The sequence below is a fragment of the Cheilinus undulatus genome, linkage group 18 (genome assembly GCF_018320785.1).
Source record: "Cheilinus undulatus linkage group 18, ASM1832078v1, whole genome shotgun sequence".
NCBI lineage: Eukaryota > Metazoa > Chordata > Actinopteri > Labriformes > Labridae > Cheilinus > Cheilinus undulatus.
This window is the reverse complement of record NC_054882.1, coordinates 20,306,273-20,331,359: the sequence shown is the minus strand read 5'-3', so window position 1 is coordinate 20,331,359 and position 25,087 is coordinate 20,306,273. Positions and strand designations below refer to the sequence as shown.

The following is a 25,087-nucleotide window of genomic DNA, read 5'->3' as shown; positions in this document are numbered from 1 at the left end:
TTGACAGCCCAGGTTTAAACCTCGGCCTCTTCCACAGAGAGGGGTTTTGGTTAAATCTGTGCTGGTGTCTGAGCTTTTATTTCGCCATACTCGTCTGTCAGACAGGCTCTTCATCATAGCTCTGTTCAGCCTGACACGGTGTGTCGCCGTGCTGAAGGCTAAATTACCGGTGGCAGCGAGCTGTCCTCTTGTTTATGGTCGCGCCTTGCTGTCAGCCCGCAGTGCCAAAGTCTCATCAACATCATCTCTGGCGAGGATGCCGCAGACAAACAAATCCAGAAACGCCCTGGCGTGTGACTCTCCAGGCCCGGGCCAGGCAGGAGCCTCAGCAGAAGAAGCTCGGGAGGAGAACCGGGCTTTAGGGGACACAGGAGGGGGAGGAAGAGGAGAGGGGGACAATGTTGGAGACACTGAGATAGCCAAGTCCCCAAGTGACCCCAAAGAGTACAGGTAAACACTACTCTAAAGATTGCCACTCTATCAGAGTCCTGAACGTTGATGTCATACTTGTAAGGATGCACAATATTGGATTTTCCCCGATATCTGATATACCGATATTTACAGGATCCTTTTAACCGATACCAATATTTAAATGAAGTTCAGAGTTTAAACCACAGTCCTGAGGAACACAATTTAAATATTTATTTGTGGGCTATTTTGCCATTACTGTAGAGATAGGACAGTGGATTGAGCAGGAAATGGAGAGGATCTGGATGAGAGAGAGGGGAATAACTTGCAGTCAAAGAGCCACAGGCCAGACTTGGACCCGGGCCACCCATGAGGTGCGAACTAACCACTAGGCCATCTGCGCCCCTTAAACAAAGAAAGTTAAAGAGGATTGACAAGTTAACAAATTTCAGTCCTTAACACCCACTCTAAAGTTTAAGGAATAATAATGAGTAAAGAAAAAGACTTCCACTAATGTAAGTCTGTTGGTCCAGCCTAAAACTTCATTAACTTATTTGTTTGGACAGTCAATATTTACAGCTGATAAAGGCAAATTTTTATAGCTAAGATGTTGGCTGTAAATTTCGGCAGAAATATTCAAAACTGCGATAACAATTGTAGCTAAACCCCGGCCAGACAATGATGAAGTCTACTGATGTTTTCTAAAGCCTTTTTAATTATGTTCAGCCTTAGCATGGTATTTGAACACAACTCCTTTCCATATGACTCTTCAGAAACACCATAAGAGCTAAAAGACAAATAAAATTACAGCTCTTTTAATAAAAGACAAAAATATACAAAAAATATACAAAAAAACCTTCAGCTGCATTAATAATCACAGCCATTACCACAAAATGCTAACATGAGTGCAACCCTTAGCATGAATGTGACAGCTAATCAAGAGAAACTAGCTAAACAGAAAATTTTTAGAGAAGTTAGTCTCAAAAGTACCTCTACCTTAACAATAGTTTAGCAAACACATTCATTAAAACACATATAAAACGTTATAAAACAAAATACCTGGTTCTCACTCCAGCCAGGTGCTCAAATGAATGAAAAAGTTGAAAACGTGAGAAAACACCTTCAGTGCTTTGTTTCTCTGCTTCCATCAATTTGCCCTCTGTTAGGTATGTTGCAGTGTTGCCAACTCATTAGTAAGGACAGTAGCTATTGGTTGTGCTAAAAGTGCCAGAAGTCGCTAAATGACATCATCACCCAATTTGCATAATTGTCCATATGGATTTAATTGTAAAGGACGCTGTAAGAGAGAGGAAAAACATAATGAGAGAGACAAAAAGTGAGTAAAAAACCCTTATTATGTGTAGAACTACAAATGAACTTGCTTCTGTCGATTCTTGTTTTTATAACATCACAATTCCAACCCTCCTTTATCTGGGTTATGCAAAATGACTCAAGAGATACTCCGGCAGAGTTACTTGAAATTTTATTTATGTTTTATCATTTATTTATTATTTTATTTTTCTTAGAAGTTTAGTTTTCTTACATTTGGTTTAGTTTTAAACCTAATGGTCCACTTAAGAGCCTACAATAAATCAATTTATTAATTTTTTGTAGTCTTCATTAACAATCTAAATGGACCAAAAAAAGGCAATAGAACGAACTATCAAGGCGCCTTCACAGCGCGATTAATCTGTAGTCTGGACATGAAGGCGTGTGAGCATCTCTTGCTCTAACTGCAGCTGAGAGGGACTGCTGCGTGAGGAGTTGGCTGCCTGTCAGTGCTTTGGGACGGGGAGGGGCCCATGGCAGCAGCCGCTGCTCACTGAGAGGCGCTACAACAATATGTGCTTTAATGTTAGAGTCTTCAAAAGTCTCCAGTAACACCAGAAAAAGTCGCTAGATTTGTCGCTAGTTGCTTTTTTAAAAAAGGGTCGCTAGAGGGTTCCGAAAACTTGTTAGATGTAGCAACAAAGTCGGTAGGTTGGCAACACTGCGTACTATGGACTAAACCGGAAGTACTTCAAAATAAAAGTTGGAAATTGTAAAGTCTGCGACACTATAAATAAAGCTTACAGAAAGTGATCAATACAATTCAATAGTAGACCCTCATAAGAGTCATTTACAACAGTATTTCACCAATAACATTGTGCATCCCTAGATACAGCAACTTTGTTACTTGGTACAGGGGGATTTATTGTTCTCAAGTACCAAAAATGCAAACAGACTAAAGATGTGCAATATTGGATTTTGACTGATATCCAATTTGCCGATATTTACAAAAGAATTTTAACTTATATTGATACTGAATTACAGATATTTAATTGCTGTTCAGACAAAAAAGCTTTAGTCCTTAAAATACACAATTTAAAGTTTGAGGATAGACAAATTAGCATCTCCATCCTTAACACTTCTAAGACTTAAGCCTGATTTATGCTTCTGTGTCAGTGCGACGCCGTTGTTGACCATTCAAAGTTCTGCATCAAGGGAACGCGTCACTCTACAATTCACCGCCATGGGGGGGGTGTGGCTGTGTGTGTGTGTGGTTTCAGAGGGGTCACATCCGAATCCTTGTTTATCTTCTGGTCACAGGAAACAATGGCGACCGAGGTGGAGCGGGTGTGTTTGGAGTTGGAGCTCATCAATGTCGACGAACAAATTCTTTTGTTGCAAATGTTGAATTGCAGGCGACAGGGAAGACGTTTGCGGAGGTGGTCTGTACGACCACTAAATGAGTTGAGGCTGAGAACGGGTGAATTTACCACACTGGTTCACCCACTGAGGGACCTGGATGACGAAATGACGTTTTAAGCTGACCAATAACAGCCCTTGCGGTCCGCAGCGCCGCGATGCATAGTTAGGATTTTTTGGAGGTGCATGTCAGGCTACGGCGTAGGGGTCCGCATCGACACAGAGGGTTACGCGTAGCTACGCCGTCAACGCAACGCATAAGCATAAATCAGGCTTTAGAAATCATGGCGAATAAAGAAGAGACTTCAGCTAAAGTAGGTCAGTTGGTCCAGCCTAAAACTCCTCTAACTATGTTCGTGTTTGTAGGTGTTAAAGGCAGATTTTTATTGCCAAAATATCCGCTGTAAATATCAGCAGAAATTTTCATATCTGCTGGTACAATACATCATGCTGATAATATTGTGCATCCCTAGATAATCAAATGATATCAATGATTTGGTACCACAGACAAAAATGGAATTTTTTGGTACCTAATATTGAGTAATGTCTTTATATTAAGACCAATAATTGCAAACAAAGGCATGCACACTGACTTCATTGCACCAAAGCATCGAAAACATTTCCACAACATTGTCAGCATTTTTGTGCAATCTGTGCATGATTGTTTCAAGATTGTTTGAAAATTTTGCTGTCTTACACACTTGTCTTCTGAAGTAGGCTACATGTAGTTTTATTGATTATTTAGTTCTTGCACTTTTCCATATAAACAGAAGTACATCTGTTCATTTTATTTTATTCTCTTTTCTCGTGGTGACAGGTAATTTCTGAGGGTGTAACATATTGGATTTTTGCCAGTATGCCCTATTTTAAATTATTTTAGCCAAACCAGTATTAAGATTTAGTTCAGACCTTAAACTTCAGTCCTTAAAACACACTTTCAAGTGTAAGGAATGATGATGAATAAAGAAAAAGACTTCAGCTGAAGTAAGTCAGTTAGTCCTAACTACAAGTCCACTAACTTCTTTGTTTGTACAGCTAATATTTACAGCTGACATAGGCAGATATTTATGGCCAAAATATTAGCTGAAAATATCAGTGGAAATTTTCATATCTGGTGATACAGTGAATTCCATTTTATTAGTTAATATCTGCTGATACCTATATCAAGGGATAAGTATTGATATCTAGTACCACCTCATCCAATATCTGCCATAGCGAATTACAAGACAAATTTGGTGCTTCATTTCAGTACCTCGTCACTCCAAAGGCATGCAATATGCTCTATTGGCATCTTATTTTTAAATCACTTACAGGTGGCATTTATTCAGGCGGTGACATTTTTCTCTTAAATGTGTCCATTCAGGCACAATTTAGGCAGCAGCACCTTTTAAAAAGTATCATCATACAGATAATAATGGTCATCTGTAGGTACTTGTAACAGTCAAATAATATCAATGTCCTGCTACCACAGAAACAAAAATGGAAGTCTTTGCTTGTTATTAAGTACCAAAAATTGCAAACAACCATTTTGTACGCTGGCTAAATTGCACCAAGACAATGAAAACATTTCCACAACATTGTCCTGTTTTTGCAATCTATGCTCCAGATTGTTGGTGAATCTTGCTTTTGTACTTGTTTCATGAAGTACATGTAGCTTTTTTTAAGTGCTTGTACTTTTCTATACAAGTCTTGGGCAGAAATATATCATTTTAATTGACTTTCTTTTCTTTTGGTAACATGTAATTTCAGGTTATTTTCTCAAGATCTCAGCCCTTTAGTGATAACATAATAATAACTAGTTTATTTCTTGAGATCTCAAAAGCAGCTGAAATAAATAGGGATACACAATATTATCCAAATTTACCAATTACCAAGTACCAATTTTACAACCAGTATCATGGTTGACCAAGATCTGTCTTTATCAGCTGTAAATAATGGCCGCATAAACAACGAATTTTATGCTGGAAGTCTTTTCTTTATTTATGATCATTCCTTACACTTAAAAATGTGTGTTAAGGACTGAAATCTGTTCATTCTTCCATCCTCAAACTAAGCTCTTAGGTCTGATCCACATTTAATTATCAGCATACAGATTTGAACATCCAATACCATGCATCACTAGAAATCAAACCAATGCAAGAAACCCAGCAGTGTAATTCCAAGGCTATGTAGCTATTAAGTCAAAATCTAATTAAAAAAGCAGCTAAACAGCTAAAGATTACTTCTCATGGGAAACTGGATTAAAATATATACTATGGTTTGTCTATGACATCGTCTTAGGGTTCGTGTAACTTTTAATACTATCGGTCGTTAAATAAACAGACGGAGTCATTGTTAAACATGTGGCATCAAAGTACTGGAAATTTTGACAACCTTACTACAAATCTTCAAGTTTTATACAACATGTGGCCTTTCTCCAAAGTGTTGAATTATGTATTATCCCAAAGCCTGGTTACAGGATTTATGTCCTTTAATTTGAGCTTTATTCTTAGTCATTGTTACTAACATGATTTTACATGCAGCAAGGATGCTATCTGGAACCAGAAGGTGCCGAGAAAATGACCCAGATCCACTAACCCAGATCTAAAAAAGATATTGAGCCTCTCTTTTCCAGCAGCATTATTGTGTTGTGATGAGACGATTTCATGCTATAAGCACACACCAGTGCCTCAGGCCTCTGCGGAGTGTACACAGAGAAATGTGCTGTGAAGAAGCGTAACACAAGAGTCTCAAAGGGTGTAAGATGTAGTCTGGTTTACTTAACAGACTGTTTTAAAATAAGAGAGAAAAACTGTAAAGCAACACTGCTTCTCAGCCGTCCCTGAGCTGTTTGACATTTGACCTTCCTCCAGGTACATCGTGCTGGACAATGGGCTGCGAGCTTTGCTCATCTCAGACTTCAGCGACCCGGCGGCATCTGAAGACGATAGCTCAGAAGGCGAAGAGGAAGAAGGTGAGGATGATGATGAGTCTGGGGATGAAACGGAGGGTGAGACTGAGGGGGAGGAAGAAGATGACGAGCAGGGCAGCGAGGGCGATGATGACGATGAGGATGAAGGCACCAAGAGGAGGCGAAATGCAGAGAAGCAGGTACAAATGGGAGGCATCTAATGTGGCATTTTATTCTCTTTTTTCAGCTTTGACATATGTTAAATGTCTCAAAGGGTGAGATGAAGAAACTGGAGTCATAATGAAAAAATAAAGTGCTGAAATCGCATATGCAGAGATTATTTATGCATGAGGGTTGTCAGCACAAACCGAGAAACTATTTATAGTTCTGTTAAATACACACACTTTCTAACCACACCTGTTCCTAAAAACAAGCAGAATCAACCTGATATGATATCCTGTGTTTGTGTGTGTATGTGTCAGTCTGCAGCCGCTCTGTGTGTGGGAGTGGGCAGCTTTAGCGACCCTAATGACCTCCCTGGCCTCGCTCACTTTCTGGAACACAGTGAGTAAAAAACAGTGAGGATGAAGTTATTAGTTAAAGGATTTTTTAAATCTTCATATTGGCTCACATGTTGGTACACTTCCATCATTTGCTATCACCTCTTAAGTCAAATAATTTCTTTTTTTCTTATCTACTCCTAAATAATGCATCAAAACTGTAGCCTCAGAGTCTGTGCAACACACAAAAACAACTTGTATCATTTTGTACTCGGACAAGGACAAACTTGGCAGCCATTTTTAATGCATTCTAGGAGTAATTTTGCTATTTTAAATAATTTAGTGTACCCTCTTTCCCTTAACCTGTTTGTCTACTTTTACTTCGGTTAATAATTTGTGACATTTCCCAGAATATCCTCCAACAAGCCACAGAGAAGGCACGAAGGAACTTGTTGCATTGAAGTTTTTTTCCAGTCCAATAAAAGCAAGAGTTCCTCTCTTCTCTCTTGAAATGCCACATATCTTGTGAATTGCACGCTGGCTGACTGATGTTACTCTCAGTGGAGAAATTGTTCTATCTGCCTCCTCTATAGATGTGGTTTTTGAACATTGTTCCTTCCTAAAGGGTCTGTTTGAAAAGAGAGCCATGCTATTCTTACAGCTGTCATCAAAACTGTCACCAAATGTTAACAGCGATATTTAGAGATATCTGTACAGCTTTGGCTGGAAAATACATGAGGGCTGTTGTGGCTTTGTGGGAAATACAATACCACATTGTCAGTGTTTGGCCCTTCCTCCACATAGTCAACAAAACCACAAATGTAAGGCACATACCCAAGTATCTATGGTTGGTTTTACCTTCAAAGTTGTGTTTTCTCCCCCTTTTTTGTTATTGTTTTGTCCCAGTGGTGTTCATGGGCAGTGAGAAGTATCCTTCAGAGAACGGCTTTGATGCTTTCCTCAAGAAGCACGGCGGGAGTGACAATGCCTCCACCGACTGCGAGAGGACGGTCTTCCAGTTTGACATCCAGAGGAAAAACTTCAAAGAGGCTCTTGACAGGTAGAGACAGATCAGAAGTTTCTTTGTTTTCAGAGCAGCAAGGAGTTGAATTGTTAATAACCAACAAATGATTTTCAGACAAATACAAAACACAGACATAATAAAAGTTAAAACCCACAGAAAACTTGTGAAAACAGTCATAATTGACAAAGCGCTATGTGATAGCTCTTTGGAGACATCATCGTAAGACTCATCCTGATATTTTCTAAGAAGACACAGAAGTAGTCCACGGAGAAAACACTCTGTCATGTCTTTGACTGTGTGCTTCATCCACCCTAAGCAGTCTGACATGTCTGCTGTTTGCTCTTTTTGTTGCTCAACAGACTCATTGTCTGAGTCTTAGTATCAAACGCGTTTTCTCTAATGCTAGCCATCTTAATGCTTTGTGCTTCAAGCATCCCATCACAGGCTGTGATGGCAGCCAGGTTTGATATTGATACTCCTTTTTGGAGAGTAATTCTGTTGTTGGAATACCACCACTTTTTGAAGGAATGAATGTATGTATGTGTTGACTTTAGTAGTAGTTAAAATGTAGGAGCGGGGTAAAACTGAATACATCCAGGCAGATGTAACTTCAAAAGTATTTTTTGTAACTTATTTATGTTAGGGGCATATCTATCAAACGCAACTTTTTTGAAATAAAGACAGGGCTTTTTATGTAAAACTAGTGTTGACTTGGTGTTCATTGGATACTGTCTGATCAAATTTATACTGCTGCTGTAGTTTGCAATTAAGCTAGGCTAATACCACGAGCAGAATTCTTTATAACTTGAATTATTTTCTTATTTTATGAGAAATATTCAGTTATGTGCATTACTTATAGGCATGCAGGGCGCTAAAGAGTCGTCACAGTGCCCAACGTGCCTAACATTGCAAAGCAGATGGAGACACCCGTTTCCGTGTTTCTCATTGGCGAATCCATCTTGCAAAGCTCCCGTCTGAACGTTTGGGTCCAGTTAGAAAGTGACAGGACCAATCAGTGACAAGGGGTAGTACTTTCAGGCGCGGCGGACTTGTGACGTTAGCAAGCAGCGACAAGAGTCCGGTGCAATTATGGCAAAAGAGATTAGCGTGGATGCAGCTTAAATGCCAGTTTTATCAGAACTTGACAACATTTCTTTGTTAAAAGAAGACCAAAGAACAGCAGTGAGTTGTTTTCTTTTCAAAAACGACAAAAGTTGTGTACTGACATGTCTACAGTCGCCATTGTTCTTGCTATTCCTGGGTAGCTGTGCACGCCCACCTCAGTTGTGGCTACATCACATGGTTTTTTGCTCTGATTGGCCCGTAAAGATGTGACAGACAGAATGTTCATCCAGTCACATTCAGAGTTTTTTTTAAAGCCTTTGCCCTTTCCCAAATGCTTAGTATTGAAGGTTTTCCAGATGGATATGTGAAACAAATCCATCTGGCGTGTCAGGTTACAATATGCCACAACCTGCGACTAAAGGGGGCGGGGGGCTTGGCCAGAGTTGAGCTCAACACATGCCGACACTCTTTTGCTGCTCAGCAGCCAAGGTCAAGCTGGAAAATCATCTCTTTAGTCCAGGTCTTTCTACCCCAGGTGATATGCCCCGAGACTGTCGGCCAGCAGATTTTGGACTCTTGGGGCACAACCAGAGGCTCATGGCAACCCTATTTCCTGGCCTAACCGTACTCTAGGCTTTGCTTACCCACAATATCCATCCCTTACTCCAGCCTAAAGGTGTGAACTTTATTTTTTCAACAGATTATTTTCCTATGCCCCTGGTAATATGCAAGGACATCCAGTGCACAACTGTGGTTGTGTCAATCCTCCTCCCAGTCCGATGGTACCCTAAGGCAGATAGTTTGCCACATCTACGCCTTTAAAACTTCTGCACAGTACTATATATTAGCACTTTCACTTTGATGTTAACAAGCTAATCAGTTGGTTCAGTAAGATAGCTACAAAGTTAGCAAAGCCACACAAGCTGCCAGTTAAGGCAAAATTTGGCCAATTTGTAACTCCCAAATTTTCCATTATATTAAAAATGTGAAAAAAAATTAACAACAATTGTGTGATATTCTGTTTCATATCAGTGCTTTAGCAGATGTTAACAAGCTATCGTTAGCATCCGTTTCTATTATTTAGCTAACTAATAAGTCAGCACTCTACCTGTTGCAATCGCCAAAAATTAATTTAAGTTTAGCCCTATTGTAACATGTAGTAAAAGCGGTTTTATCCCATAGGCTTGATCAATGTACAATATATGGAATTTTAGCACTAAATATCCTATGTTCTATTCCTTTGTTCTGTTTTTAGTTGAGGACTTAAATGACTTCAAATGCTTCCAACAGTTTCCAATGCCAGTGAAATTTTTAATTATGATTGGATTGTTTAACAGTCCATTTCTTTCACAGTAGCTGCCATGACTGACACTACTTGTTTATTTTTGCCACTGAAACACTAGAGGTTGGGTCAAGGACTGCTACAAAGGAAGAGTACACTGCTGCTGGAAGCTGCCTTTCTGTTGCTGTATCTTATTCATGTTCTTTCCTTCTTACTTGTGATTGACCACCATTATACTCTGCCACCGGCTGCAGGCTCCCCACATAACGCTTAACAACCCCCCCCCACACACACCCCCACACACACACACCCCCACACACCCACTCTGACTTCGGTATTAGGAGGAGAAAAGCTGTAAAAAGTAACCTTCCAGGTTAACACTGCAAGAGATCCTAGATTGCTTTGAGGGTAGCTTGCAGCCCAAACTAAGAAGGGCATTTTTAACAGCTTTTCTCTATCATTATGTCAAATTCATCAATGAAACAAAAATGGTGGTTTATTGTTAGGTAAATACACCTTTGGGAGTGCTGCTTTTATTAAACAGAGTCTTTGATTAATTACAAGGAGTAAGCAATGGAAATTGTCGTACCTGAGCTGCGTGTATCTGCTCGTCATCTTTTGTTATTGTTTTGATTAAGAGTAGACCACCAGTGGGATTTATATGCTATATGTCTATGATGTTGCCTTTCAGTAACTACTCAGCCTGTTCTTCTGTGAATCAAAAAACATTGCTGACTTGCTTGATACCATAGTCACTAAAGATAAAACATGAGTTTTCAAGACAGTTTAGCAGTAGACCACAGCTCTCAGATGCCCCCTCTTGCAGACCACTAATGTGAGATCCCACCTTTGTCAGGATGGAAATACAGGCTAAAACTTTCAAAATAAAATTGGGTAAAAACTAACACCTTAACCGGATAGGGTTAAGGTGTTAGGATATGAAAAGTTAAAACCTGACCTGCAAAACCTGACTCTAAAACATTTTAAAAAGCCAACTAAACCGTCTGCTTACAGGGAAAAACCCTGCACTTAGCATAGCTAAGGCTAAAGCTAGTTAAGCTACAGTAGTTAACGTCTGTATACTGTACTTGTATACTTCATGATGTTTTCACTAAAGATAAGATTTTGACAAAAACACAATTTGTCATACATTAGCTTATGCTACATTTGTTAATGCTATGGTTACCACATTAGCTGGGGCTTTAGCTACATAGCTACATTAGGATTTGTATTTTTGCTTGAGCTAACATTGCTAAAGTTAAAGCAGCTACATCGGCTTACGTAGTAACGTTAACTACATAGCTAGAATAGCTACTTTAGCTTGAACTAAAGCTAACAAAGCTAAAGCAAGCCACAGTTCGTGTAACTACTTCGAAAAGAGGTGTTTACATAATTTGATCCCAGATAAGACCTCTGGCCTTGTATCTGTTTCATTTATGAAATTTTACTTGATCTGTTATTTCACAAATGTAACAGCTTGACTTTGTTAATAATTATGGTTGAATTAAAAAAAAATCTAAAATGAGAAACATGCACTAGCAAATCTCTTCACTTCTCTCCTGACAGAAGTGGGGCCTTACAACAGTCGTCTGAGGGAGCTGCAGTCTGCAGCCAGCCTGCCTTTTCCCATGAACTGTGGAAAAACAGCTAATATTCCTTTTGTTGTCTGAGGATATGGTGTAGTTCAGACTCATGTTATGTAATAACTGCGACAGACTTCACAGGCTCAATCAGCTGCTGTCATTAAGCTTGTGGTGTTAAACTGTCTACATTTGATTGTCTCAGTCTGTCCCCTGTCTCAAGCCGGTATGTGGCCCATGATTATAACCTCTGTGTCCTGCCGACCCTCTCAGGTGGGCTCAGTTTTTCATCTGCCCCCTGATGATCCGCGACGCCATTGATAGGGAAGTGGAGGCCGTCGACAGTGGTGAGTCTTGGTGTCTTGCTCTTTTAATCTGGTTCACTTGGAGTTAAAACTTTCATCAGCTGCTTTGCTGAGTTCTCCTCACGCAGCTCTTTTGCACACCATTGATCTTCGTCTTTCTCTGTTGTCTCCAGTTTTTCTGTCTCTCTCTCCTTCTGTCTGTCAGAGTACCAGCTGGCTAAGCCGTCAGACTCCCACAGGAAGGAGATGCTGTTTGGCAGTTTGGCCAAACCTGGACACCCTATGGGCAAGTTCTGCTGGGGTGAGTTGGTGAACACAACCGCTGGGATGCTCAATACACACGGGGGCCTCCTTGGGGTGCGTTCAGCAATAACAAACAGGAGCCACTGAAACAGATGCCAAGTCTCCTTTCTTGCTTATTCTCCTGCATTTGTAAAATCATTTTCCAAGATGTTTTGTGCTTCTGCAGCTGGATTGATTGCTCTCTCATAATAATAACAACAGGTAATGCCGAGACACTGAAGCACGAGCCAAAGAAGAGAAAGATCAATGTCTATAAGCGGCTGCGTGCCTTCTGGAAGAAATACTACTCTGCCCACTACATGACTCTGGCAGTGCAGTCTAAAGGTCAGACAAATCTTTAAACATTAAGAACCAGTCTATTAGTCCACTGACAGAATGTAATTGATTTCAATTATTTCATTTTACAGATAAATTGATTAACAGAAAAAGCAATCTGTAGATTAATGGACTATTTAAACCATCATTTCTCTCTGCTTTAATGATGATTAATGTTGTCTATGCTCAGCCAGCTGTGGTTATTAAGTCCTAAATAAACTCAGATTGTAATACTTCTCCAAACAAAAAGATAATTAGGAATTTTTAACATGTTTTTCTGTGTGTTTCTCAGATAATATCACACAGCTAATTAACTACAGATTACAAATAATGACAAAAGTGTTGACGTCTGGGCTGAGAGGATCATCTTTATTAAACACAGGAATTATCTGAAGTGCTGTTTAAAGCTTGCATGGCATTTATCAACTAATAAGAAAAAATAAACACAGAAAAAGCTGAAATTAGCCTCTTAGTGTGAGATAAATTACTGTTGAGCGAATTAAGATAAAAAGGCCACTTTAAAAATCATCAATTGGTTTCACTTCCCTGGAGGTAAGCTGAAACAATGCTAACATATGTGAGGATATAAAAAACATTAATTTAGAGATTTTAGGAATAAAGCAGTAGAAAGAAATCAGTCCATTCTCACTCTACCTCTCTGCTGTCTCCTTAGGCTTTTTAGCTTTTAATACTCCACTATAATTCATTGCAGGTTAAAAGAACGCTTCCACTTTTCACATAGTTATATAGCCAAGAAATACCAAATTGAAGCTTTGAATGTTAATTTTTGAAATTCCCTGTTATTTCTGCAACAACTGCGGTTAGCAGTGAGTGTGTTTCAAGAAAGGCACAAGATTCAATCGAAATGACAAGAGTATTGATTTCTGTCGGCAGAAAAACTCGCTTTGAGGAGCAGCTTCTTCATCAGCTAAACAAAAAGAGCTGGAAGGATTCATTACGTCACATTGTTTTATGAAAGAATAAAGTCAATACTTGGCCTTTTTCCATCATGCTGTGCCGAGTAGGAGTGTCTCACTTCAAGGGAAGAAAGCTTGCTCAAAAGCAAGTGTTAATATCTCCAAAAAAAGATCCTGCCCGTATTGTAGAAGGGAACTCAGTTAAAAGGGAGGCTTTTATCAGATAAACATGCATCCATCTTTGTCTGTGAATCCTTTGTGTGTGTAATTTGAATACCACACAGGGAAGACGAGCCTGCCAGTTGTAATATAGAGTTACAGAATGATTTCAGAATGTAATGAAATACACTCAGTGATTGTTTCAGTAAAAAATTAACCCCTCATTACTTCAGTATAAGATTTTTGATAAACACTGGCTTAAATATTGTTTAAATGCCACTTTTAAGCTTTTTTGCCCATTTTAAAAGATGTCTTAAGTCCTCATTAGAAAAAATGGAAAAAAATGCAACAATAATTCTATGGCTTCCACCAAAAACTCCTTCACTTTTTTCCAATTTTCCTATGTTGCAGCCTGATGATACAGTCGCTAAAAATCATTTTTTTCTCATTAATCTACACTCAGTTCCCATAATGCCAAAGTAAAAAAGAGATTTTTAGACATTTTAGCAAATTTATTAAAAATAAAAACTGAAATATCACATTGATACAAGCATTCAGACCTTTTTTCAACAACATTTCAAATTTAGCTCAGGTTCCTTCTGTTTCTCTGGATCTTCATTGGGATGTTTCTACATCTTTACTGGAGTCCACCTGAGGTAAATAAAATTAACTAGACATGATTTAGAACGCTTTGCCTTTGCGTGGAGTGTTTTTTTTTTTTCTCGCAAACTCCAAGTAGGCTTTCATGTGTTTTGCACTGAGGAGAGGCTTCTGTGTAGCCACTCTACCACAAAGCCCAAATCGATGATTGAACTTTATCCCATCTCCAAACAGGATCTCTGGAGCTCAGTCAACGACCATCAGGTTGTTGGTCGCCTCACTTACCAAGGCAACTCTGCACCGGTTGCTAAATTCAGCTGGATGAGAAGTTCTTGGAAGAGTCCTGGTTGTGCCAAACGTCTTCCATGTAAGAATTATTGAGGATACGGGAACCTTCAGTGCAACAGAATTTTTTGTAGCCTTTCTTTTGTAGATCTGGGCCTTTTAACAGTCCTGTCTCTGAGCTTTGCAGGCAGTTCCTTTGACATCATGGCTTAGCTTTTGCTGATATGCATCGTCAGCTGTGAGGCCTTCTCTAGAAGTGTGTGCCTTTCCAAATCCTGTTCAATCAATGTGATTTACTGCAGGTGGGCTCCAATCAAAGTGTAGAAACATCTCAAGAGAAATGGGAAGCACCTGGGCTACATTTTAAGTGTTGCTGCAAAGGGTCTGTATACTTACGTCAATGTGATACATCAGTTTTTTTTTTATTTTGAACAAATTTGCAAAAATTAAAAAAATTAAGAATGACACAATAAACAGAAGTTTAAATTTTTTTTCATTGCACTTTCATGATTTTAATATGGTTATATAATTGAAGAATTTGCGCAAATACATGACCACAGTGTGGTCAAGTATGAATTTAAACATGCAGTGTTTAAGCTTAGCTACAAAATTTTAAATATTGAATGAAGTAGAACATGTTTAATATACATATGTGTATACATATATATGAGTGTGTATATATTTCTAACTTTTAAAAAAATATATATTTATGTATAAAAATCATTAAATTTAAAATATAATAATAGGAAGGGAATTGATAGCCCAGCGATGGAATAGAGTTAAAGAAAAATACAAACAATTGAAAAAAATGTGTTTTAAGGACTGAAGTTTTAGGTATAATGACATTTTTGAATCAGTATCAAGGGCATCCTCCATTGGTTAGAGCAAAACCATGGCACAGACAAACTGTGGAAATTGCGACTTAAAAGTGCACACTTGTCATAGTTTTGTTTCAGTGCTGGTTTTAGCCATTTTAGTCATGTTAACCTCTATCATACCTAAAAAGAATAGCAATGGTTAGCCTATCTGGGCTTTTATGGGTTAAAAGCGTTAAGTTTTTTCTGCAGTTAACACTCCAGTTTTCTTCAAAACAAACATTCTGTGTTAAACTGTCCTTCCTCCTATGATTTTTCAACCAGAATTACTGAGCTGCACTTGAACTCTAACTTCTCCTCCTTCACTCGCTCTGTCCTTCAGAGAGGCTGGACACTCTGGAGGAGTGGGTGAGAGAGATCTTCAGCAAGGTTCCCAACAAGTGAGTACTGGAGAGGCCTTCAGTCACTGTGATGATGAGGTGCGGGTGTGATACAGACTGAGAGTGAACATCCTCTGAGACTTGGCTCAGATGTAAATGTCAAGCATTCCTCAGTTTCCCTCTCTGCTCTTTTCATCTCTTTTCATTAGTTCTTTTCAACATCATACACCTGAAAAGGATCATTTATCCCTTTAGTCGGGCTAAATTAGTGTTTTCTTGCACATCTCTGCTTCTGTTTTTTTATGCGTCACTGCAACCCTTTATTATTATTTTTGAGAGAATCTACATGCGTAACACAATGATGTGAAAAGGCTCCCTTTTGATTAACGGATTACATGCTTTTGAATGGGTTGATGAAATTTCTGTTATGTATGAGCTCATTGAATATTCTTAAGGCTTAGCTCATTTTTTCAAGCCAACAACATTTGAAAAAAAAAAATCATTTTAGGACTTAATAATTAGAGGGAGTAATCTTCAGAGTTGTCTGCCTTTCTTGTCAGGAATATTCAGTTGTTTTTGAAGGACAGCTCTGAAGTCTTTGATTTAGAAAAAAGAAAGAAGTTTGTTTACAAAAACCATTGTTGGATTAATCCATCCTTCATGACAAGCAGAGGCATGCTACCTATGTATAACTGGTACAGAACTATCAATGTTTATTCCCAAGCTTCTTTTTTTTCTTTTCTACAGTAATCTGCCCAAGCCTGATTTCTCCGATATGCTGGATCCCTTTGACACACCAGCCTTCAACAAGCTCTACAGAGGTACCGATCAATCCCACCCTGCTCCTTTGAAAACTCAACACTTCAAGTGAACACCATCTGTGGCCAAACTTTGGATAGACCTCGGGGGTCATAGGATAGGATAGTAAAACAGAAAAAAAAATGCTTTTACATCTAATATTGACTCAAAATTTCTTCTAGTTTATGCTTTTTTTCTAAAACATTCCTTGTAAGTTTACCTCTTCGGACTTGAACCAAAAATACTTGATGATAACATGATACAATGTGATTTACTACAATATGATATGATATCATATGGAATGATGTGTTATAGTAACATACAATGGTATATGATACAATGGAATACAGTACAATACACACTGGTAAAATATGATCGGTAACAGTTTGATATGATACACGAAAGATGAAGAACGCCCCAGAAATAATGAAACATAATAGGATTCAATACCATACCAAACAAAACATTTTGATATGGTATAATATCATACAGTATGTTATGGCATATACGATACAATACAATATGTAATTCAATATGATATGATCTATGATATAACAAATAATATGATTTACCACATGATATATGAAACACATTCTGGTACACAATATTACATTTGATATACGATATGATATACCATATATGATATAAGATATACAATGTGACAGATTATATGACACATGATAAACAGTATGATAGCCGATATGATATGGTACAATAGGATATACAGTGTAATATGATACAATATAATATGATACAACATGATATATGATGCGATATACGATATGATTCAATACAATAGGAAAGGAAATTACACAGTTTGGTACATTTTGAAACTGTGTGTTACCTTACGTTTTATATGATGCAATATTATATGTGATATGATATATGATGTGATATGATACAATAAGAAATTAAATAATGCAAAATGAAATTATATGATATGGAACAATATGACACACTATGTTCCGTTATTATATGATCAATAAACTGCCATACAATACAACCTGAAATGATAGAATACCATATGATCTGACATAAAATTATGCGATACGTTAGAGGACTGGGTTTTTCCCACAGCCTCATGATTTGTTATGTATTACAGTACAGAGGCCACAATACAATACAAGTTGTAAAACATGTTAATTTGGGATGATAAACATGTCCTACACTGAAATCACTGTAGCAGCTTGTCTTTATTATAGAGAATAAAAGAAGAGGTGTAGTTTAAAGGTTCTTACACTTTTAATCACTTAGATTCAGATACTCGCAAGATCCAGAATGTTATCCGCATGATATTGTATCGGTGAATATCACATAAGCAGATATGAAAATTCCTGCAAATGTTTACAACTGAAAATTTGGCTATAAAATTTGCCTATATCAGCTGTAAATATTTCCCATATGAAAAAAATATTTAGTAGAGTTTTAGGCTAGACCAACAGACATATGTCAGCTGAAGGCCTTTCCTTTATTCATTCTCATTCCTTACTTCTTAAAGTCTGTTTTAAGGTCTTAAATTTGTTAATTAGTTCTTTCTCAAACTTTAAATATTGTGTTTGAAGGACTGAAGTTTTAGGTCTTAACAACATTTAAATATCGATATCGGCCAAAAATAGTTTGTAAAAACTGGCATATCGGATATCAGCAAAAATCCAACATCAGACAAACCTAATCAAAATAGTTTATATATACTCACTAAGGTATTAATTAGGGATGCACAAAATTGGGTTTTTGCCGATATCCAATACGCATATATTTACAGAATCATTTTAGCCAATATCGATACAGATTTTTAAATATGTTTTACATAACTAAAAACTCAGTCCTTTGAATGCAATTTAAGGTTTGAAGATGAAAAAATAAACTTTTTTCTTGAAACACACTTCAAAGTTTGAAGAATGAACATGAATAAAGAAAAAGATCTCAACTTACATCTGCCAAGACCGATAATTGCCTTTATTAGCTAATATCTGCCGATACTGATATCAGGCCGATAATATTGTGTATCCCTCATATTGATAAAAGCCAATACAGTAAAATTTGACTTTTTAAAATCTCTGGTGTTTCTTGTGCTGTTGTTTTTCATATGTTTCATTTAATATTCAGGTTTCACTTTACTGTAAGCCCACTTGCATTTCTAAGAATGACTTTTTGCTTTACTTCTGCATAAAGCCACACTGTAGTTTCTGTGATGAACAGACAAGTGAGGACTAAGCAGCATTACTCAAACTGCTTAAAGCAGCTGTCTGAAGCCTTCATTATCAGTGTCACTGTTTGGCTCATGTCTTTACAACTAAAGCATAAACTGCTGCTTATGATCTCCTGATCAGAATTTCAAGGAAATTTTGACTTGACAGCATCATTCAGTGCTGGTTGGGACAACACAGACTAGCCCAATGAGCCTAGCTGTTGTCATTAACTGCTAATTAGCCTGGTGCCATCTGTTAAAGAAAGGTTGGTGTTGCTGCAGTGTTTTACCTTTTTGTGGTATTGGTTGCATGACTCATGTCCAACTTCTGACTTTCTGGTCTTTGAAGAAACATGGAATAATCCAGTGTCTTTGCTTTTAGTTCTGCTGGCAGTAGGTATATCTATGTCTATACACATGATCCATGTCACCAATGTGATAACCAACTTGTTTTGGTGTGAGGAGTGAGGCTTGCGCTGCATCATGCAATTTTCCGACTGCTAGGTAGCTATCAGCTCAGATGTAGCTGTGGGAAAGTGACAGTTTATTTGGAAATGGACCACATTTCTTAATAAAACAAGAGAGTAGAGCCACAACAAAAGCTTGTCTTGGCAGAGAAGGTGTCTTTGCACGTCTCCTGACCAGCCTTGGCATCAATTTTATTTACAGAGAAGCTCCCCCATAACAATCTACAGCAGCAGTAGCCTGCTAGCTCAAGAGTAGTGCATGTGTATAATGTCATTTTTTCATGTTGCTCTGATTGGCCTGCCGTGAATGTGATAGACAGAATGTTCCTCCAATCACCTTCTGAGAATTTGCCCTTACCAAATGCTTTCTATTAGAGCTTTCCCACATGAATGTGAAATACATCCATGCTATGGAGATACGAAACAGTCTATCTGGCGTGGCAGGTTAACACGACACACTTTCATGCATTTTTCAACAAATGGTTGTCAAAGGGTCTTATAGCTGTGTTTGAAGTTAATACAAGCTTTAAAAATGCTTTTTCTTTAACTGTGCATTGTTGTGTTTACAGTTGTACCTGTTGGGAAGGTTCATGCTTTAAATATTACGTGGGCCCTCCCCCCTCAGGAGAAATATTACAGGTGAGCTTCACTAAGTAAATATATATATGGATTATTAGTGCAGAATTGAACAACCAATAAAAAACATGTTTTCCCCTAAAAAGAGACAAACTCCATTAAAACTGAATTTCCTCCCATGCTTCTGTTTTTTATGGTGGCGCCTCTTCATGTGAACATGAAATAAGACAAGCCAGAAGATGTCATTCTTTACCCTGATTGTAGGAGGATTGCATCAATATATTTTGTTTCTCCTTTTCATGTCCTACTCTCTTTTTTTCAGAGTGAAGCCTCTCCACTACATCTCCTGGCTGATTGGCCATGAAGGTACAGGAAGCATCCTCTCAGTGCTCAGGAAGAAGTGAGTGTTATTGCCTCTATCTTTTTGTTTTTCTGATTCGAGGGCTCTCCAAAACCCAATTAAGAGGTCTTCAATTTGCTGGATATACATGGGCTTTTGAAGCTTCCAGCAAGCACCCGGAGTGCTGAAGCCCAATCTTCAACCATACACTCTACCGGCCCACTTGATGCTGTGATTCATACGATCTCTGGATGTGGTGTTGTGCAAGAGCATTTCAGCCTCTTGTTGCTAAGTGGCAAAGTGATTCGCCAAATTCTCCATAGTCCCAGTGTACCAAGAGCCCATCCAGTGGTCCCTGTGCCATCTGTGGCACTTTGATAGAATATTCCCATTGTACTGTGTGTGCTTCTATCAATTGTTGATAAATGACAAGAGTGAAATTTTGAGTGTTCTGAGTGTCAATTCCCAGTAGGGACAAACTGCTGCGGCAGTAGTGATGGTTTTTATTGAATTCAGAAAATCACAGCATCAAGGGCGTCAAGATGCAGGTTTGAAAATGGGCCGCTCGCTGAAGCTGGGGGGGTCTGTGTCCATCACTATGAGTGCTGATATATAGTGCTGCTACTATACTACTGATCAGATGCCTTTAAATTTTAAAGTAGAACTACAGAGCAGTTGAAGATGAGTGCATATCTGCATGTGTTTTTCCTGAATTCCTCACTACATCAGTGCAGTATGGGGATTTAAACTCACTTGGTTTGATCCACTGCAGTCAACATCATTTTTTCGTGTTGATAATACAGTGCAGACTTTAAGAACCACCCTTCTCCCTTAAGTGCATCCTCATACCACTACAACATGTCGTCATGCAGATAAAAGCAGAGTAGAAAATCTCTCCCCAGCTTAAGAAAGTTTCAAATCTCTGCAAGTTGTTTTTCATTTTGAGAACGAAGGGAAGCAGCAGAGAGGCAGAACAGAGCCATAACAGAGTAATCTGTGTTATTTCTTCATTCTTGGTTTTTCAAAGCTGTGCTGACTGCCTCGGAGGGACCACTAAAGCGTGTTCAATAAAGAAACATGCAGGGACATATTTTGTACTTACTGCTCTGCACATACAAAACTATAATGCGGATTTCCAGTTTGTAGCAGTATGTGAATCTTTTTCATTAGTTTGTTGGTTAACTGATGTATGGTGTGTGTTTAGGTGCTGGGCCCTGGCTTTGTTTGGAGGGAACAGTGAAACTGGCTTCGACCAAAACACAACCTACTCGATTTTCTCAATTTCCATCACCCTCACTGATGAGGGTTACCAAAACTTCTATGAGGTAAGATACTTTATATTTCATATATTTCATGCTTGCTTGCAGTTGTTGCCCCCAAGGATGGGACAACCAGTTATTAGGTTTAGGGAGCAATTACTTTTTCACATAGCACCAGGTAGGTTTGGATAGCTTTTTTCCCTAAATAAATGAGATCATCATTTAAAAATGCTTTTTGTTTAATACTAAAATCTGTTGTGTTTTTAGGCCAAAAATCTTTGGTTCGTGAAGTTTGTTGGTTCTCAGTTGTACACTGGTCAATATGTCTCTAGAAACAGCCCGCTTGAATGAGTGGGGCCATCTCTTCTGCACTGAAAGCTTTTCTAATTGGATGATGTGCTGCTTTCCCCATGGATCAATTCTTGGTCCTGTTCCTTTTAATGTCTGCATGTTGCCACTTGCTTATGTTGTAGTATATTACAATGTCTCTTACTATGTCAGTGCAGATGGCATGCAGCTGTATATCCAAGTGTTGTCACATGACTATAGTCCATTCCAGTGACTGTGGAGAAATAAAGAAAAGTGATACTTTATTAATCCTGAGGGCAATTCAAAATATGTGAAACAGTTCCCAAAAAAGGAAACAAAATGCACTTGAGCTCAACTCAACAAAATCCAGCAATATCAGTGCTGCCCAAAAAGCACTAAATAGCAAAACACCAACAGATCGGCACTCCTCATAAAGTCCTAAAAACAAAGTTGACCGTGCTATCCAAGTTAATGCTGTATCATACAAAAGAAGCCATATGTGAACAGGATCCAGAAGTGCCACCATCTTCTTTGGGCTAAAGCTGATTTAACATGGACCGAAGTAAAATGGAAAACTGTTCTGTGGCCACATGAATCAAAATTTGAGGTTCTTGTTGGAAACTGGGATGCCTTGTCTTGTGGGACCATCCAGTTTCTTCTCAGCACACTGTTGAAAAGCCTGCATCTGTGAGGCTATCCGGTTGCATTAGTGCCTATGGCGTGGGCAGCTCACACTTCTGGAAAGCACAATCAATGCTGAGAAGTTTATAGAGATTTAGAGCAACATATGCTTCCATCCAAGCATGTCTTTCAGGGAAGGCCTTGCATATTTCAGCAAGAAAATGCTAAACTACATACTGCATCCATCACGAGTAGAAGTAGAAGAGTAGAGATAATGAACAGTTTGTTTATAAAAAGTGTCACAGCCTCAGGTGTTGTTGGAACTTGATAAAAGCCTTAGGCTAAAAAGCGTCTGTTTCTGTTTTCTTTAATAATAAAAAAGTGCAAATCTTTAAGTTGTGAAAGGTCTTGACTTGAGCAGGCTAGTTCAGCATCCAGACTCTTCTACTGTGAAGCCATGCTGTTGTGATGGATGCAGTGTGTGGTTTAGCATTGTCTTGCTGAAATATGCAACATCTTCCCTGAAAGAGATGTTGTCTGGATGGAAGCATATGTTGCTCTAGAACCTCTACATACTTCTCAGCAGTGTGAATTATAGTTTCTCATATTTCCTCTTAACAGTGGGCAGAAAGAGTGCATAGGAGGTATGATTCACACAGAGACAGAGAGAGGATAAAAGGGGACAGAAATCAGTTTACCGTTGAAGGTTTTGAAAAACAATGCTTCAACTAGGAATCACTTCCGGCACCCTGTATTCAGCAACATTTTTTCTAGACTGGAAGCATTTTGTTCAAGGATTAAATAAAACACCTGCAGAGGCATGGGCTTTGAGGGCTGTGCTTGCACATGCATGTCGACAAGTGCTTTTATTATGTGATTTTTAAACGCTAGGTGGTAAAAACATATACCTCCAAAAATGGAATTAAGAACTAACTGTATGTTTAATATATCCTGCATTGTCTTAACTGGCCTGTTTATGGTGTGTGTTTCTAATTCTGTATAATTAAATATAAGGATAGTTCAAGGACGATCTGAAATGCTTCATAGAAACTTGTTTCTGTGTATAACTGTTTATGAATGCTGCTACAGCCTTGAAACTGTTTATTAGGAGTAAGAGCTCCAACTTAATCGCCCACTTCTCTGTTCAGAGAGGAAGAACCTGCTGTTCTTTGTAGCATCAGGGTGCCATTGTACTGATTTTTTTTTAGTCAGCTTTTTGAACTAGAAGGTTGGATTCTCATGACAAGCTGGTAAATATTCAGTCAAAAATATTTCATTTTCAGTGGTAAATACAGACTTATTATTTTCTTAAAAGAAGCTTTTTAATAAATTCTCAGTGCCTAAACACAGATTAAATAACCACGGTTGATAAGATTGCAGTTTGCATCATTTAAAAAAGGAAAGGTGCATTTTACTCAAATTTAAGGAGAATGAATGAATGAATAAATGAAAATTTGTGATTATACATCAAAGCTAAATTACTTTGACATCATTAGCTAACTCTTCTGTTTTCCACAGGTGACTCACCTGGTGTTCCAGTACCTGAAGATGCTGCAGACGCTCGGACCACAGCAAAGGCACAGTCACACTTACACACAGACTAACAAAACAATATAACAAAAGTTAAATCTAGCAACAGTGAAACAAAATTCTATTTCAGGGCCGGATATTATTTATACCAAATACCAACCAGTTAAAGCTCCTGTGAGGGAATTTTGAGCTCATGTTTGAGTTCTGCTGTGAAAGCGGAGAGAGTCCGAATGAGAGGGAAGAGAGTGTGGAATGCCGCTGTCCGTGCCATATCTGCTCAAGTGTCAGATTTATTAAGAGTCCTGTATCTGTTCGTGATATCGGACAGCATGACTGGCTGTACGTTGTGATTGGTAGTATGCTGGAGAGTCTGCAGAAGCGGTTAATGTAACAGTTTTTGTGGTTGTGTCTTATTGTCTTTTCTCCGCTTGTGCATTTAGGTTTATTGTTTGTGAATTGTTTAATATGTAATGTATGTAATGAACCATAAAGAACCTTCAGTTTCAATTTCAGGCTGTTTCATAACCATCTTAAAGCTCCTTTCGGGAGCTTTAATATGCTGCATGTGTCTCTTTTTCTATCCTTCTTTTTCTATTTATACCCTTTATTATTTTAGCAGTTGTGCACTTTAATCTGTCTAAAGGAGTGTTGATGTTCTGACATCTGAGCCTCTGCCTGTGATGACCAGAGGTAATATTTCAGTCTGTTTGTTCATCCAATCAGAATATATGAAGAGATCCAGAAGATTGAAGCCAATGAGTTTCACTATCAGGAGCAAGTAAGAGTGCTGATAATAATGTTCTGTTGTATTAGATGTTTTTTTCACACAAGCTGAACTTTAATGTTTATTTTCCTTTCTTTTAGATTGATCCTATAGAGTACGTGGAGGACATTTGTGAGAACATGCAGCTGTTTCCTAAAGCAGACTTCCTAACAGGAGACCAGCTCATGTTTGAGTTTGAGCCGGAAGTAAGAATAAGAGTCCAGAATCTGGTTTTACTGACAAGTATATTTTCACATACACGGAATTTGACTTGGTGTTTGGTACAGAAAAAAACATTGCAGAAGAATAAAAATGTGAAAAGGCTAGTAGAAATGTAAAGGGGCTAGATTTAAATAGACTTGAGCCCTGTGCGGGACTCTTTTCTTAATCCCACTTCTACAGCAGGTGCCGTACATTCCTGCCTGCATCCACACAGATCCTTCAACCCATGTTAAATATTCAGAATAACAGACAGTGTATTAATTAAAGGAATAGTATTAATGTGTTCATTAAGCACCACCTTGACAAAGTTTCCTCCATAAATGAAAGAAAACTCTCAGAACAACCGCAACACTTGCGTCCTTGTAATGCATAATGGTGCCAAACATGAATTAAAAAAAAACAGCTGAGAGTCTTTGACTTATTTAACTTCCAGTTATGGCTTAGTAATAGCAACGTCAAGTAATATTTACCAGCCTTATTTACATATTTATCGACAAT

General features: G+C 38.3%; 1 protein-coding gene across 2 annotated transcripts in view; it reads left to right on the top strand.

The window, feature by feature from the left end:
• The window catches only part of LOC121526494 (nardilysin-like), a 40,676-nt gene that overhangs the window by 383 nt on the left and 15,206 nt on the right, over positions 1-25,087 (top strand). The window contains exons 2-16 of one of the 2 annotated variants that reach the window (XM_041813137.1): positions 216-450; positions 5,949-6,186; positions 6,469-6,550; positions 7,393-7,546; positions 11,711-11,784; positions 11,948-12,043; positions 12,247-12,369; positions 15,519-15,576; positions 16,264-16,337; positions 19,539-19,608; positions 19,868-19,945; positions 21,090-21,210; positions 23,593-23,651; positions 24,328-24,382; positions 24,469-24,573. In XM_041813137.1, coding sequence (XP_041669071.1) covers positions 257-450; positions 5,949-6,186; positions 6,469-6,550; positions 7,393-7,546; positions 11,711-11,784; positions 11,948-12,043; positions 12,247-12,369; positions 15,519-15,576; positions 16,264-16,337; positions 19,539-19,608; positions 19,868-19,945; positions 21,090-21,210; positions 23,593-23,651; positions 24,328-24,382; positions 24,469-24,573 — 1,581 coding nt within the window. In that variant the 5' untranslated portion in view covers positions 216-256. Of the gene's footprint in view, positions 1-123; positions 451-5,948; positions 6,187-6,468; positions 6,551-7,392; positions 7,547-11,710; positions 11,785-11,947; positions 12,044-12,246; positions 12,370-15,518; positions 15,577-16,263; positions 16,338-19,538; positions 19,609-19,867; positions 19,946-21,089; positions 21,211-23,592; positions 23,652-24,327; positions 24,383-24,468; positions 24,574-25,087 lie in introns of those variants that run through there. The other variant, XM_041813138.1, reaches the window with a different exon arrangement.